We start from the raw sequence: 14,676 nt of genomic DNA, 5'->3' as shown, positions 1-14,676 counted from the left end.
GCATCAGGATGGTAATTGGAAGTGACAGAGATCATTTCTATATTGGAAATCATAGAGCATGGGAACTTGTGATTTATAATGGTTGATTTCTTTTAAAAAATACAAAATAATGCCAAAAAGTATTCAGAGGAGAAAAAATTTATAGAACTAATTTTCAAATATTAAGAAGTCATGAAGGCCCTAGCTCAGCCGTGGGCAAACTACGGCCCGCGGGCCGGATCCGGCCTGTTTGAAATGAATAAAACTTAAAAAAAAAAAGACCGTACCCTTTTATGTAATGATGTTTACTTTGAATTTATATTAGTTCACACAAACACTCCATCCATGCTTTTGTTCCAGCCCTCCGGTCCAGTTTAAGAACCCATTGTGGCCCTCGAGTCAAAAAGTTTGCCCACCCCTGCCCTAGCTGGTAGTTCTGTTAGAGTGTCATCCTGATACTCCAAGGTGCGAGTTCGATCCCTGATCAGGGTATATACAATAAGCAACCAGAATGCACAAATAGTGGAACAACAAATCAGCGTTTCTCTCTTCCTCTCCCTCCCTCTCCCTTCCTCTCCCTCCCTCCCCCTCCCTCACCCCTTCCCCTTCTCCTCACCCTCTCCTCACTTTCTCTCCTGCCTCTGTCTTTCTAAAAATCAATAAGTAAATTTAAAAAAAAATAGAAGTAGTCATGGAGGACCATGAAATTTTATAAATTTTACAAAAAGATAAAAGATTTTAGAAACCAGACTTGTAAGTCCAATGATTTTCCTTATCAAAATTGAATTGTTATTAGCAGATTTTGATGTTACTTGTACAATATTGGAAACCAGATCTGGCGAAAGTTTAGGATAATGCTCATTAAGAATGGACCCAATAAATAATGCTTCTCATTTATTATTATTTAAACTTAGTTGTTTTTTTTTGTCTTTTAAGAGAGTGGTAGCTGAGAAGCAGGAGAAAAGAAACCAGGAACGCCTGAAGCGAAGAGAAGAAAGGGAGAGAGAAGAAAGGGAAAAGTTGAGGAGGTATGGAGTGATGAATTGAATAGTCCAAGTATTTGAAGTTGAAAATTCTGTTTCAACTTTGAGATGTGATTGGTATAAGATTTTAGATGTTAGCAAAGTAGACATGGGAAATCTTGTTTACTCTTTAAAATGCTACCATGCAAAAAGTGTTTGTGCAAGTATGTTAACGTAATGGCCATTAAAGTCAAGGCCCTTTTTTCCTTTAAAGTGTATTAAAGAAGTAATAAAGAGAGAGTCACATCTTTGTTTTGTAAGCTGTGTAAAACTCTTTTCTAGCCCCCTGATTTTCATGATGGAATAGATTTGTACCAGGTTGGCATGGAGCTATTTTTATGATACATTTTATGCTTGATAAAACGTTTGGGTTTTTTGTTTTATTGATTAAATTTACTTTCATTCTACACTCTATTCTAGGGGCTATAAACTTTTAAAATGTTTATTCAATAATAAATTATTTTTAATTGGTATTAATAGTTATTTTTATATTGGTATTGGTTGATAGAATCATATAAATCTTCATATTTACAATGTTTAAATGTTCTGGGTTACTTTTACTCATTATCAACAAACTGCTTGGCACTCTGGTGGCAACATTCTTTGTATGTGTTGTTCATAACTTCAACAATTTTAGGATGGGCAGGTATGCCACAAAAGATTCACCTGTAGTTCTAATTTATAGTGTTCCCTTAATTGTATTACACATCTCTGAAATTTAAATGCCTTACCCTTGATAACATGTATAGGTCATGCCAACTTTCTCCAAGCTTTTTTTTTTTAATATTTTTATTGATTTTATAGAGGGAGAAAGATAGGAAACATCAGTGATGAGAGAGAATCATTGATTGGCTGTCTCCTGCTGCGATCAGTGATGGTGATTGAGTCTGCAGCCCTGGGCATGTGCTATGACTGAGAATCAAACCATGACCTCCTGGTTCATAGGTTGACACTAAGCCACTGAGCCATGATGGCCAGGCCATCTTCCTCTTTGGGGAAGTGCTGTCATTCCTCCATTGATGTATATGTTCTTCATTTACCATAAAGTTCACCTCAGAGCTTTAGCTCTATTCTCTTTTGTGTACTCAGATGGTGATATTGCCCAATATTGTAATATTTAAAATAATATAAATGGCATTAGAAATCTCAGTTTAACTTAAAATTCAACTGAATGTAGTGCCACTAATATAAATGATTCAACGGAGGTAAATGAAATGAGAAAAAAAATATTCTTTGCTGAAGTACATTTTCACATTTGTAGATGACAAGAAAGTACATTGCATCTTCTCTGTTGCCACTTGACAAATTCTTTTAAACAATAATTATAAACGCAATGTATTTCAGTAATGCTTTTTTAAAAATTTTAATCTATATATGAACTTAAGTATTATAGCTAAGTATGGAAGATGAGGAAATTGCAAGTGAGTTCAAAATTATACCGCATAGGATTCCAGCTGTGGTACTGAAAAGGGTAATGATAAAAATTACTATTACTTACGAGCGCTATTTCCAGGCACTGTGCTAAGAATTTATCTCTAGCAGTTCATCTAATTTTTACAACCCCCTGTGAAATTGATAACACTATCCCTCTTTTACAAATGACAAACTAAGCTGAGGGGAATATATATGTCTGCCAAGGTCACACAGATGACGAGTGGTGGAACCAGAGTTGAAACATCAGGCTGATTCCAAAACCATGCTTCCACCATTTTAAAGTCTCCACAAAAAAACTGTAATATTGGCTATTACTATCTATTGAGTGTTAATTGTGTGCTAGGAAATGTAAGAGTGTTTTATGTGTCATGTTGTGCCTCCTGGCCCGGTGGCTTGGTTGGTGTGTCATCTTGTATACCAAAAGGTTTCCAGTTCAATCCCCAGTTGGGGCGCATGCAGGAGGCAGCTGATCAGTGTTTCTTTCATATTGATGTTTCTTTCTCTACCCCTTCCTCTCTCTCAAAAAACAATAAAACATACCCTTTGGTGGGGAGAAAGGAAGGGGGGGGAACATGTTATAAGATTGATTTGGGTGTTCTAGAGATTATAGTATGAGTTTGCAGATCCAAAGTGTATACATCTCAGATCATAGAAATTTTATTCTGTTCCCAGAGGGAAGGAAGAAATGACAGTGAATTTTTCCAGGGTTGGAAAGTAGGTGGTTTCTGGAGAATTAGTGAGTTGTGATGTACTGTGTTAAGAACCAGGTTTCTTAGTTAAGAGAATTCATATGCCAAGGTGGGGAAGTCTGTAGAGTTTGTGGTGTGGTGTATTTTGAAAAATTTTCTGTGCATACACATGCCTTATATTTATAAAATTAACATAAAAATTACAAATCAGGAAGAATGTAATTTTTAACAGCCCAGCATACTTACTCCCATTTATAGTTACTTTTCTAAAAATAGATTTTTTTGTTTTTGTTTTTTTTTTTAGGTCTCGATCACATAGCAAGAATCCCAAAAGGTAGGTATAATACAAGTTAAGCAGTGAAGCCGGTTTTTTTTTCCAAATATGGGTGTTATAGATAAAATGCTTTTTAAAAATGAACGAGAATTAATAGATTAGTACACTTAATATTTTTGTAGTTCAAGTTCAAGCAGTATCTTTTGAGAAGAAACTGTTCAGAAGATACGCATGCACTATAGTTTTATCAAAGTAAAATTATATAAACAGTGCCCTGGAGTTAGGGGGAAAACTTAAAACATTTCAGAATATTTCTTTATTTTTAAATTTTTTTTATTTTTTTGATTTCAGAGAGGAAGGGAGAGATAGAAACATCAATGATTGGCTGCCTCCTGCATGCCCGCTACTGGGGATCAGCCCACCACCTGGGCATGTGACCTGACCTCCTGGTTCATAGGTCGACTTTCAACCATTGAACCACACCGGCTGGGCCAGAGTATTTCTTTCTTTTTTTTAATTGGCATTTGTGTGCACTTTTTTTTTAAAAGCAAAGTTAGCTTCTTAAAATTATTTTTTAATTTTTATTGATTTCAGAGAGGAAGGAAGAGAGAGATAGAGACACCAATAATGAGAGAGAATCACTTATTGGCTGCCTCCTGCACGCTTCCTACTGGGGATTGAGCCTGCAACCTGGGCATGTGCTCTTGACCAGAATTGAAACCGGGACCCTTCAATCTGCAGGCTAATGCTCTAAATACTGAGCTAAACCAGCTAGGGCCAGAGTATTTCTTTAAAATCTTTAGAAGCTCAGGGTAAATATGTGACAGGATATTTTTTTTTTTTTAAATCAGTTTGGGTGGTGCATCTAAGAAACATTCTAAGAGGTGTTGAAAATGTAAGTAGGTTAAATAATTGGATACATTTTTGTTTTGTTTTTTTGTTTTGTTTTTTTTATAGGAATGTTTTTTTTTTAATATATTTTATTGAGTTTTTACAGAGAGGAAAGGAGAGAGATAGTTAGAAACATCGATGAGAGAGAAACATCGACCAGCTGCCTCCTGCACACTCCCCACTGGAGATGTGCCCGCAACCCAGGTACATGCCCTTGACCGGAATCGAACCTGGGACCTTTCAGTCCGCAGGCCGACGCTCTATCCACTGAGCCAAACCGGTTTCGGCTGGATACATTTTTGAATGAGAGGTTCATGGTGGGTTAGTAAGGGAAACTAAAATGTTTAGTTTAGCCCTGGCCAGTGTGTACTGTGAACTGTGCACTGAAAGGTCACTATTACCATTTCGATTGCTGGTCAGGGCACATATGAAAATGCCCTGTCAGAGTGCAAACGGGAAGCAGCTGATCGCTGTTCCTCATATCAGTGTTGCTCTCTCTCTCCCCTTCTCTCTTTCTCCCTCTCTCTAAAAATATCAATAAAAACATATTAAAAATAAAATGTTTACTTTATGCCTCAATCTGGACTTTCTATGAGTTAGTACTTACTACCCTTGGTAACTGATCACAAAAAGCTTGAAAGGGGCCCTCACAGCCTTCAAGAGGAAAAGGACATGATAACACTTTTCTTTGACTTATGGATTTCATATTTGGGGGCTTTTTGAAGCCTTTCTGTACAATTTTTACTAGCTACTGATAACTGTTTTCTATCTGTGAAAGGTGGGAAAACATGGTGTACTTTATCTTTCTTAATTCTTCACTTGCCATTCTCATTCTTATTCTTGACTCTTTCTCATGAATTTATTCCCACCTAGAATGCCCTTTCTCATTTTTATTGAAATTCTAGTATTCCTCTTGTTCAGATGACATTTTTTTGAAACATTCTAAGTACTCTTAATTCTAATGAGTAACTATTTCCCAAGAACTTTTCCCTCTAAACTGGAACATTTGTCTTTATAAAAGAAAAACCTGCCTTACCTGGTTTGGCTCAGTGGATAGAAAGTCGGCCTGCAGACTGAAGGGTCCCGGGTTTGATTCTGGTCAAGGGCATATGCCTGGGTTACGGGCTCAATCCCTAGTAGGGGGCTGCAGGAGGCAGCCAATCAATGATTCTGTCTCATCATTGGTGTTTCTATCTCTCGCTCTTCTCTCTGAAATCAATACAAACTTTTTTTTAAAAAAAACAAAACCTTATATGTTTTAGATGCCCCTAAGTGCTTCTTAGCCTTTCAGTTATTCTGCTTAAAGCACTAAAAAACTAAGGCATTAGTAAACAAAGAGGACAGGTGTGTGAGCTATTTACAATGTGAGTTTCTCACATCCAGAGTAGAAGGATAAGCATCAAGTGATGATACTGTTCTGTTCATTGGTTGGTTAATGCAAGCTGGTTACCTTTGCTGACAAAAGTATTTAAACGATTTGTATAAGTGAAATAAATCTTGTCAGCTCTGTTTAAGTCCTCCAAAGACACTCCATTTCTTTTTTTACTACCTCACCTATTTTTATTGCCCACATATCTGGAATATATGGGTTGGTCAAAAGTAGGTTTACAATTGTTTGTGTGGAAAATATAGTAATTAATAAGTATCAATATAAGAATAAACTGTGTTTCCCTTAAAACTATAAACATACTCTTGCCCACCCGTGTAATTGCAACACAATCTTAGAACAATGCAGTAGGCATCCAGTAAATATTTTTTGAATGATGGATAACTTTAAAAAGATACATGAAGTAATACATTGAAAGAAGTAGATTTATTATAATAGCTCAAAATGAGTGATTAACCAAAATATAATTTGGTAAAACTTGTATTGAATGAATTTTATACTCTTCCCCCTGCATAAAATTGTATCTTGTGAATTTTCATGTCAAGGAAGAAATCTAACTTCTTTAAGATTCTGAATCTGCACTGTGAAGCTAACTGTATTTAACAACGCATACCTATTGTGCAGATTAAACAACAATATACTAGAATGTGTCTGCTCTGTGGAAGTGCACCAGCTCCAAGAAGTGTGGACAACAAAATAATATTGTTTTGTTTTGTTAAACCTCACCTGAGGATATTTTCCCATTGATTTTTAGAAAGAGTAGGAGAGGGAGATACGGGAAAACATCGATGAGAGACAGAGAGAGAAAGAGACATTAAATGGTTGCCTCCCAAAGGTTTCCCAACCAGAGTACACGCCCTTTACAAGAATTGAATCTGTGACCCTTCAGTGTGCAGGCTGACTCTCTATCCACTGAGTCAAACCGCCTGGGCTCCCCCTGCTTCTTATCAGAAATATTTTTAAAAATCTTTTTTATTGCCTAGCTGGTGTTACTCAGTGGTTGAGCCTTGGCCTACGAATGGGGAAGTCATGGTTTGATTCCTGGCCCAAGTTGTGAACTCAATCCCCACTAGGGTGTGTAGCAGGCAGCCAGTCAAAGATTCTCATTTTTCCATCTTTCGCTCCCTCTCCCTTCCTCTCTTTGATCAATAAAAATGTACTACAGCCGAAACCGGATTGGCTCAGTGGATAGAGCGTCGGCCTGCGATTGGAAGGTCCCAGGTTCGATTCCGGTCAAGGGCATGTACCTGGGTTGCAGGCACATCCCCAGTAGGAGATGTGCAGGAGGCAGCGGATCGATGTTCCTCTCTCATCGATGTTTCTAACTCTCTATCTCTCTCCCTTCCTCTCTGTAAAAAATCAATAAAATATATATAAAAAAAATGTACTACAAATATTTTTACTGATTTTTAGAGAGAGAGGAAGGGAAGGGGGAAAGAGAAAGAAAAACAATGTAAAATCGGAACATCGATTGGCTGCCTCTGCACGCCCCTTTGGGAATCGAGCCCAAAACCTGTGTCCTGACCAGGAATCAAACCAGCAACCTCTAGCTACTTGAGAGAATGCCCAACCAAGTGGACAGGGCCAGAAATGTTCTTTTCAAGTGTGAAATACTCTATTCAGTTATGGTTGTTAATGTCCACAGTATGTGCCTTTCTTTGACCATAATGTTGACATATACTAAATGCTTTTAAAGTTCACTTAACAAAATAATCATTGGAAAATAAAATCAGTTTGCACATGTAACACCTGAATAATGTGCTTTTGTACTATTATATTAAGTGACTCTTCTAACAAAGTTTCATACCTTTATTTCTCATTTTTTCCCCTCAGTTCTCTGTCTTCCGCATATGCCATCCTCTCACCACACACAATATACAAGTTAGTTTTGTGACCAAGTGGAGGCTACAGAAGTGTTTTTCCTTCTAGGTGTTTTTTTTTAATATGTTTTTATTGATTTCAGAAAAAAGAAGGTAGAGGGGAGGCGGGGGAGAAAGAGAGAGAAATCAATGATGAGAAGCGATAGGCTGCCTACTGCATGCCCCCTACTGGGAATTGAGCCCACAATCTGGTCATATGCCCTGACCAGGAATCCAACCGTGATCTCTTGATTCATAGGTCGATGCTAAACCACAGAGCCACACTAGCCGGGCTGTCTTACTCTGTTTGGATTATACTGTGACTAGGCATATTGTGGACATTCAAACTTCTTCCTTTCTTTTTCTAAATATATTTTTATTGATTTCAGAGAGGAATGGAGAGGGAGAGAGTAACATCAATGATGAGAGAGAATCATTGATTGGCTGCCTTCTGCATGCTCCCCACTGGGGATCGAGTCTGCAACCCAAGTGTGTGCAGTGACCAGGAATTGAACCATGACCCCCTGGATCATAGGTCAACACTCAACCACTGAGCCACGTCAGCTGGGCCAAACTTACTTTAGTGGTCATACAAAACCTCTCTAATCCAGAGAGCTGAAGTTTATTCTAAACAATATTTTTTTCATGCCTCTCCTCCCCTTTATCCATGTCCATCAGGTACATGCTTTATCTCAAGTATACTAAGTCTTAGAAGTTTAAATGAAATTTATTCCATAAAGCATCTAGAATCTACAATAATCCTACATAATACAATCCCTGATGTGTAGTAGTGATACAGATTGGTTTCCTTCCTTTTTTTATATTCCTGATGTAAATTTATACACTTTTTAAAAAAACATTTTTTAAAAAATATTTTTTTGTTGATTTCAGAGAGGAAAGGAGAGGGAGAGAGAGAGAGAAAAACATCAGCGATGAGAATCATTGATCTGCAACCCAGGCATGTGCCCTTTACCGGAATTGAACCTGGGACCACCCCAGTCCGCAGGCCTATGCTCTATCCATTGAGCCAAACCAGCCAGGGCAATTTATACACTATTGATTGACCTCTGTGCGTGTCATAGCAACTGGTCATTCTGGCATTTGGTTGATTTGCATATTAGCCTTTTATTATATAGGATACCAGCAGTTTTAGTGTGGATTTAGTTGACTTGAATAAAATTGGCATTAAGCAAAGCTACTAAGGGATAGTTTCTGTTTAAAGAGAGGCTTTAGTCAATGAGCAGTGTAGTGTTAACAAAGCTAAAAAGTAAATCAAATGTTTTTTTTTATAGATCCAGGTCCAGAGAGCATCGCCGACATCGATCTCGCTCCATGTCACGAGAACGGAAGAGGAGAACTCGGTCTAAATCTCGGGAGAAGCGCCACCGCCACAGATCTCGCTCTAGCAGCCGAAGTCGCAGCCGCAGCCACCAGAGAAGTGGGCACAGTTCTAGAGACAGAAGCAGAGAGCGATCCAGGAGGAGGTACTGAGGTGTCCATAAGAGGACATGGAACTACCTTTATGGTTTAGAATTGGAATACTATTGGTTTGAAACTTGCATCTGGTAATATGTACACATTTGTGTGTGGGTGTATTAACAGTTTTTTCCCTGACTGTATGGGTAGTTCAGAAAGAATATTCTTATGAGCCAGAGAAAGACATTTGGAACAAATATGTGCAGAGGTTATGCTTTTCTCTGCGTGGTATGTTTTTGGCAGGGGGTGGGGGGTGGGGGGGAAAATGACGGATTTCATGGGCAAATAATTTTAGGTACCAATAGTCTTAGAGTTTTTTTTCTGTATGTATTGATGAATTAGGGGCTCTGAGCAGTCCTTTCATTGAATTGTTCAGCTTTGTTTGACAATGTTTTCCATACTTCTTTGAGCTGGTGCACTTCCGCAGAGCAGACACTCTAGTATGTTGTTGTTATATACAGTTAGCTTGACAGGGCAGATTCAGTCTTAAAGAAGTTAGACTTCTTCCTTGACATGAAAATTCACATGATACAAGGAGTGCAGACCCAGGGTGAAGTAAGTTTAAGGACCTGGAAATTTCATCGGGACAAAGTATAACAATGTGGTGAAGCCTTAGTACTCAGTCTATGTAGACCAAACTCCCAAAGTGTCTCAGGTTACAGGATGGTCCTTAAGCTAGTTCATTTCTATGGAGCATAAACCACACTTCAGGTTGCTTTTTTTCTTGACAACTTTTTTTTTTTATTTCAGAGCGGAAGTGGGGGAGAGAGAGTGTAACATCAGTGATGAGAGAGAATCATCAACCTGCTGCCTCCTGCAAGCCCCCCCGTTGGGGATCGAGCTCACAACTCAGGCATGTGCTCTGATTGGGAATCAACCATGTGTGATCTCCTGGCTCATAGGTCGATGCTCAACCACTGAGCAACACTGGCCTGGGCCTTGAAAACTCTTCTTAAACATGCATATGATTTTTTGAGTTCCTGGTCTCTATTGGTTTTAAATTGTCTATGGGTTATGCTACATAAAAACCATGATAGAATCCACAGAATGCTGTTTAAACTTTCTGTGTTTTTTTGATCCCCAACCAGCCATTCCCTGAAACCACTCACAAGCTGAGTTAGTTCACAGGCTGTCAATCAATATTTATTATATTCTTGATTTGTTCCAAGTAGGTCTTTCCTCGCCAGCTTTATTGAGGTATAATTGGCAAATAAAATTCTAAGATATTTAAAGTGTGCACTGTGGTGATTTGAGGTACATATACATTACAAAAACATTTTCACCATTAGTTAATTATCACCTCACATATTTATCTCTTTTGTTTTTGGTGAGAATGTTTAAGTTCTACTCTCTTAGCAAACCAAGAAGTTCTTAAGGTAACTTTAATCAGGAAGAACTGTATACTTTCTACTGTAGGTCTAGTAAACAATACCAAATATAACATAGTTGAGCAACTTTATTCAAGTGAGTTAGAACACAGGACTAACATCTTGGACAACAGACTGATATAAAACCTAGCATATTATAAAGTGCTAAACTGTATGTCATAGAGTAACTAATACAGGAGTGTAAATGTGGGACGTTCCAGAGCAATAAAAAAAATGGCTCAGGTAGTAGATAAAACTCGAATAAAGTGGGTATCATTTGAACAGATAAAACCAGGTAGGAAAAGATATTATAAAGTCTTATCAGGCAAATGTAGAGAATGAGCAGGGAATTTATATAAGGGATAGTTTCTGATAGTGTGATTTGCCACTTATCTCAAATTCTTAAAACTGTAGGCACGGTGCCATGCCCAGAAAAATGCATTTAAAAAATTCTCTATGAATTTTAACTGCACTGTAAATTTTGGGAATCATTCTGCTGGTTGATGGATGGTCGACAGTTACTCTGGAGAGCCCGCCCGCCTTTCATTGTTTCTGGTGTCTGTCACCTCTTTTATGGTGGTTGAGATAGAAGGGTTGCTCATCTGAGATTGTGTTATTCTAGTCCCTAATGCTTCCTGCATTTATGAAGTTGTATAGGACATTTTCCCACCATACACGTGATACCTCTACTAAATTTTCAGCATGTCCTAAAGAGGATTATTTTTGTAAAAGTTTTGTTTTTCTCTAGAGCACTTCTTATCTTCAAATTATTCTTTCAAAGTAATAGTCTTTGTTTTTACCAAAAATTATTGGAAAGTTGCCATTAAAACCTATATGTTATTACAAGTTATTGCTATATATTTGAGTTTAATTTTCAAAGTAAAAATCTCAGTTAAGAGTCTTTAATGATTTGTTGTTCCCCTGCCCCAGCTGAAATACTGGTTTCTGATATAAGCATATTCTGTTTGTGACCTTTCCCTTGCAACAGTTACTCTTGGTAAATGAGGGCCATTTTCATTTTCCTGCTTCCTACTCTGTTCAGACATATAGTGCAGACCCTGGAGTCAGACTGCTTGGGTTCGGTGGCCTGGGCTAAGTAATTTAATTATCCTACCTTTCTTTTCCCGTCTACTAGGTAGAGATAGATGGTAAGAATACCTGCTTCATTAGGACTATTGGTAATTTGAGTGAAATAGTGAATGGAAACTGCTAGTGTATAGTCATTGTGATTTCTCACAAAGCATTAGTTGATGCTCATCTCATAGTTGATTTTCAGTTATTATTACTGACCTCTTACTCATCATCTCCATATTCCATTCTCATGAAGTATGGATAGGATTAATGTTGCCAGATGTGTACTGTGTGGTGGTGTTTTTCACACATCACTTTTAAATTAAGCTCATTAAAATCTTATTAAGCAGAATGCTCGAAGTTGGCATTACTTTATATTTCTACCTTTTTAGTTTAATCCTCTTTAACTATATTCCTAGAACTGAGTATGGTAGTGGTTTTTTCCTGCCATAGAAGTTGAAAATATTACTTAATCAGGCCTCAGATCCAAATTCTGAACATGGGTTAAGTGAGATAATCATGTAAAAGTATTATCTCACCTATAAAGAATGAAATAAACATAATATGTGGTACTGATTCATTCTAGATGTTGAAAGTATAGAAAATTCCATATTCTGATTGCGTCATGTCCTTTGGTTTTTCTACTGACTGAATCTCTGATATGAGCTTGTTTTGTTATTATTTACTTTGTTGAAGTTGGGTGTGGGAATAGAGAGGCGGTATTAAGAAACAGTCATGGTTGGGGGCTCTTTCCCCCTCCTCACGTGGGAGTCTGTGCTTGTTTCTCAATAAATTTCCACCATTGCTATAAAAAGAAAGAAAAACAGTCATGGTTAATCAAGATTTATAATAGTGTGATTGTATTTTTCTGTCTTCCATCCTGATTTTTTTTCTGTTGGTTGAATGAGCTAACTCAGGAGGAGTAAAGCAGATTTTTAAAATAATGAATGGTTACCTTGTCATTAAATGAGTTTTCTTATCTAAGTTGCCTGCAGGCCAAATCTGGCCCCCTAACCTGTTTTTGTATAGGCAGCAACCTATGGGCGGTTTTTACATTGTTAAAGGGTTGATAAAGAAAAGGAAGAAGAATATACCACACAGACTGTATGTGACCTCAAAACCTAAAATATTTACTCTGACCAGACAGCAAAAAAAGTTTACAGAGCCCCTGTTTAAGACATTGATTTCCATCCTATGTGGGATCTACATTCTATTATATATTTTAAAATAAGATAATACCTTTTGCTTTTTTAAGTTATTGTCTATAATTCTTATGTTAAATGCATTTGCTATGAATTGGAGAAGCTTTTTTGATTGCCTCTCAGAATGAGAATGCCCTATAATTTTCGCATATGGTTTTCACCCTTAGCTGTTTTCACCCATGTCTTTGTTTTAGATAGACCCTTATCAAATATGGTAGTGCTCTTTTCTGTCAGAACACTGACACTTGTCTTTCTTGGATATATTCTGTGTGTCTTCAGCAGTCATACCTTAATATTTATCCGATTCTTTCTCTTGGATTTTGGGTTCCCCAACACATTTTGCTCCTTAAATTAATATTTTTCAGATCCTCAAAAGAAAGATTCAGAGACCAAGACTTAGCATCACGTGACAGAGACAGGAATTCAAGAGACAGATCACCTCGTGACAGAGATCGAAAAGATAAGAAGCGGTCCTATGAGAGCGCTAATGGCAGATCAGAAGACAGGAGGAGCTCTGAAGAGCGCGAAGCAGGGGAGATATAATTAGCTGTGTACATATCCTCAATCCTTAAGCTTCCTATGGAGTTACATACTATTGTTTAGTTTACAGCTGTTTGGGGTGACACAGGGAGCAGTTCCAGACACCGATCCAGCTAGGCTAGATATACAGTATCTAACTTGATCTGAACTGAACTTGTTTTCCTGATGAAGCCTAAACTACATCTATAGTTTCTGGTGAACCTGTAATGCAGTTCTGAAAATACAGTTTTATAAAAGACGCAGAGGTCTTTATTCTTTCAAGTAGGAGTGATAGTGAATGAATTGTGTAACTTGTCTTGGGATTTTTTGAGCATTTGTAAAATGCTGTCTTCCTTTCTAGTACAAACTGCAGCTTTTGGAATTTTCCTTTTTAATTCTTCTTCCTCTGACTTTTGTATCCCCTAATACCTCCGACCCTCTAATTATAAGAGAAAGGGGGGTAGGGAAGCAATATAACTTCTAAGGTTCTGTTCCCATTAATTACTAGCTGATTACAGTTCAGAGCATTTATACTGGAATGTGTGCTGGAGAAATTTAAATATTGGGAGTTTTTGTTTGTTTTAGAGTTGAAAGTTAAACAGCTGTTGCATTACATACTTTGCTTTTTTTATTGACAATTTGAAATCAAACAAGTATTGATTTTTCTGTTGTATTGAATTGCTACATTCGGGGTGTTTTTGAAAAGGGGGTGGGGGCAGGGACTTTTTCATAAGCACTTCTTGTTTTCTTTTGTGTGTGTGGAATATAAAGGCTACACCCTTATTGTAACAAATAATAGTAAAGTGAAAGAAACAATCACCACCACCATCATTAAACTGTAACCTGTCTTAGTAAATTGTCACTAGAACTATGCTGTGGGCATACCTTCTATTCTGTTATATCATTAATAGTGCCTTACTGTGCAAGGCACCAAAGGAAACCAAATTATACCTGCGACGATTCAAGATGAACTGTTCACCTGGGTCCTTGCCGACTATATTCCAGCTGCTTCGGGGCTGTCTGTAACAACTGCTGTCAAGACAGACTGGACCTGCAGAAGAAATTGGGGTTTTCATTTGTTTTTGTTTTGTATTTCTTCTCATTCAGCAAACTGAAATAAAAACATGGTATAACTAACATAATGAGGCTATTTCTGCATTGAAAAGCTCTATATACCCACTATGATTTAAACAGGTATCACGTGATTCTAGAAAGTCTGAGCAACAAAAATACATTAAATAATGAAATTAGTGTCTGTGAGTATAATTATCTAAGACCACCTTTCAAGAACTATTTTTAATTTGTTCCCCTAAGTGTGAGGAATGCAGGCTTCATGGAATTTAGAGTGTAAATCTGAGACCATCCTCACATCTCTCGAGGTTGATGGTTGACAGCTGAGAGACTCTTCAGAACCTCAGTCCACCATCATATGCTGTAACTAAATATTTTTTTTTAAAAATTTTTTCTACTTGAAAAAACAAAAGCTGTTTACATCCTGATTTTATT

At 37.4% G+C, this 14,676-nt stretch overlaps 1 protein-coding gene across 12 annotated transcripts in view; it reads left to right on the top strand.

Annotated features, from left to right (window-relative positions):
- Nucleotides 1–14,307, top strand: part of LOC102752919 (putative RNA-binding protein Luc7-like 2) — a 60,029-nt gene extending 45,722 nt beyond the window's left edge. For 11 of the 12 annotated variants that reach the window (XM_006777106.2, XM_006777105.2, XM_006777112.2 and 8 more), the window contains 4 exons: nt 916–1,007; nt 3,429–3,458; nt 8,828–9,019; nt 13,017–14,307. In XM_006777106.2, coding sequence (XP_006777169.1) covers nt 916–1,007; nt 3,429–3,458; nt 8,828–9,019; nt 13,017–13,194 — 492 coding nt within the window. In that variant the 3' untranslated portion in view covers nt 13,195–14,307. The remainder of the gene's footprint in view (nt 1–915; nt 1,008–3,428; nt 3,459–8,827; nt 9,020–13,016) is intronic. The other variant, XM_015572672.1, reaches the window with a different exon arrangement.
- Nucleotides 14,308–14,676: the final 369 nt, after the last annotated feature.

The sequence above is a fragment of the Myotis davidii genome, unplaced genomic scaffold, assembly GCF_000327345.1.
Source record: "Myotis davidii unplaced genomic scaffold, ASM32734v1 scaffold329, whole genome shotgun sequence".
Classification (NCBI taxonomy): domain Eukaryota; kingdom Metazoa; phylum Chordata; class Mammalia; order Chiroptera; family Vespertilionidae; genus Myotis; species Myotis davidii.
Note: the sequence above shows the minus strand (reverse complement) of the source record. Positions and strands in the feature narration are given on the sequence as shown.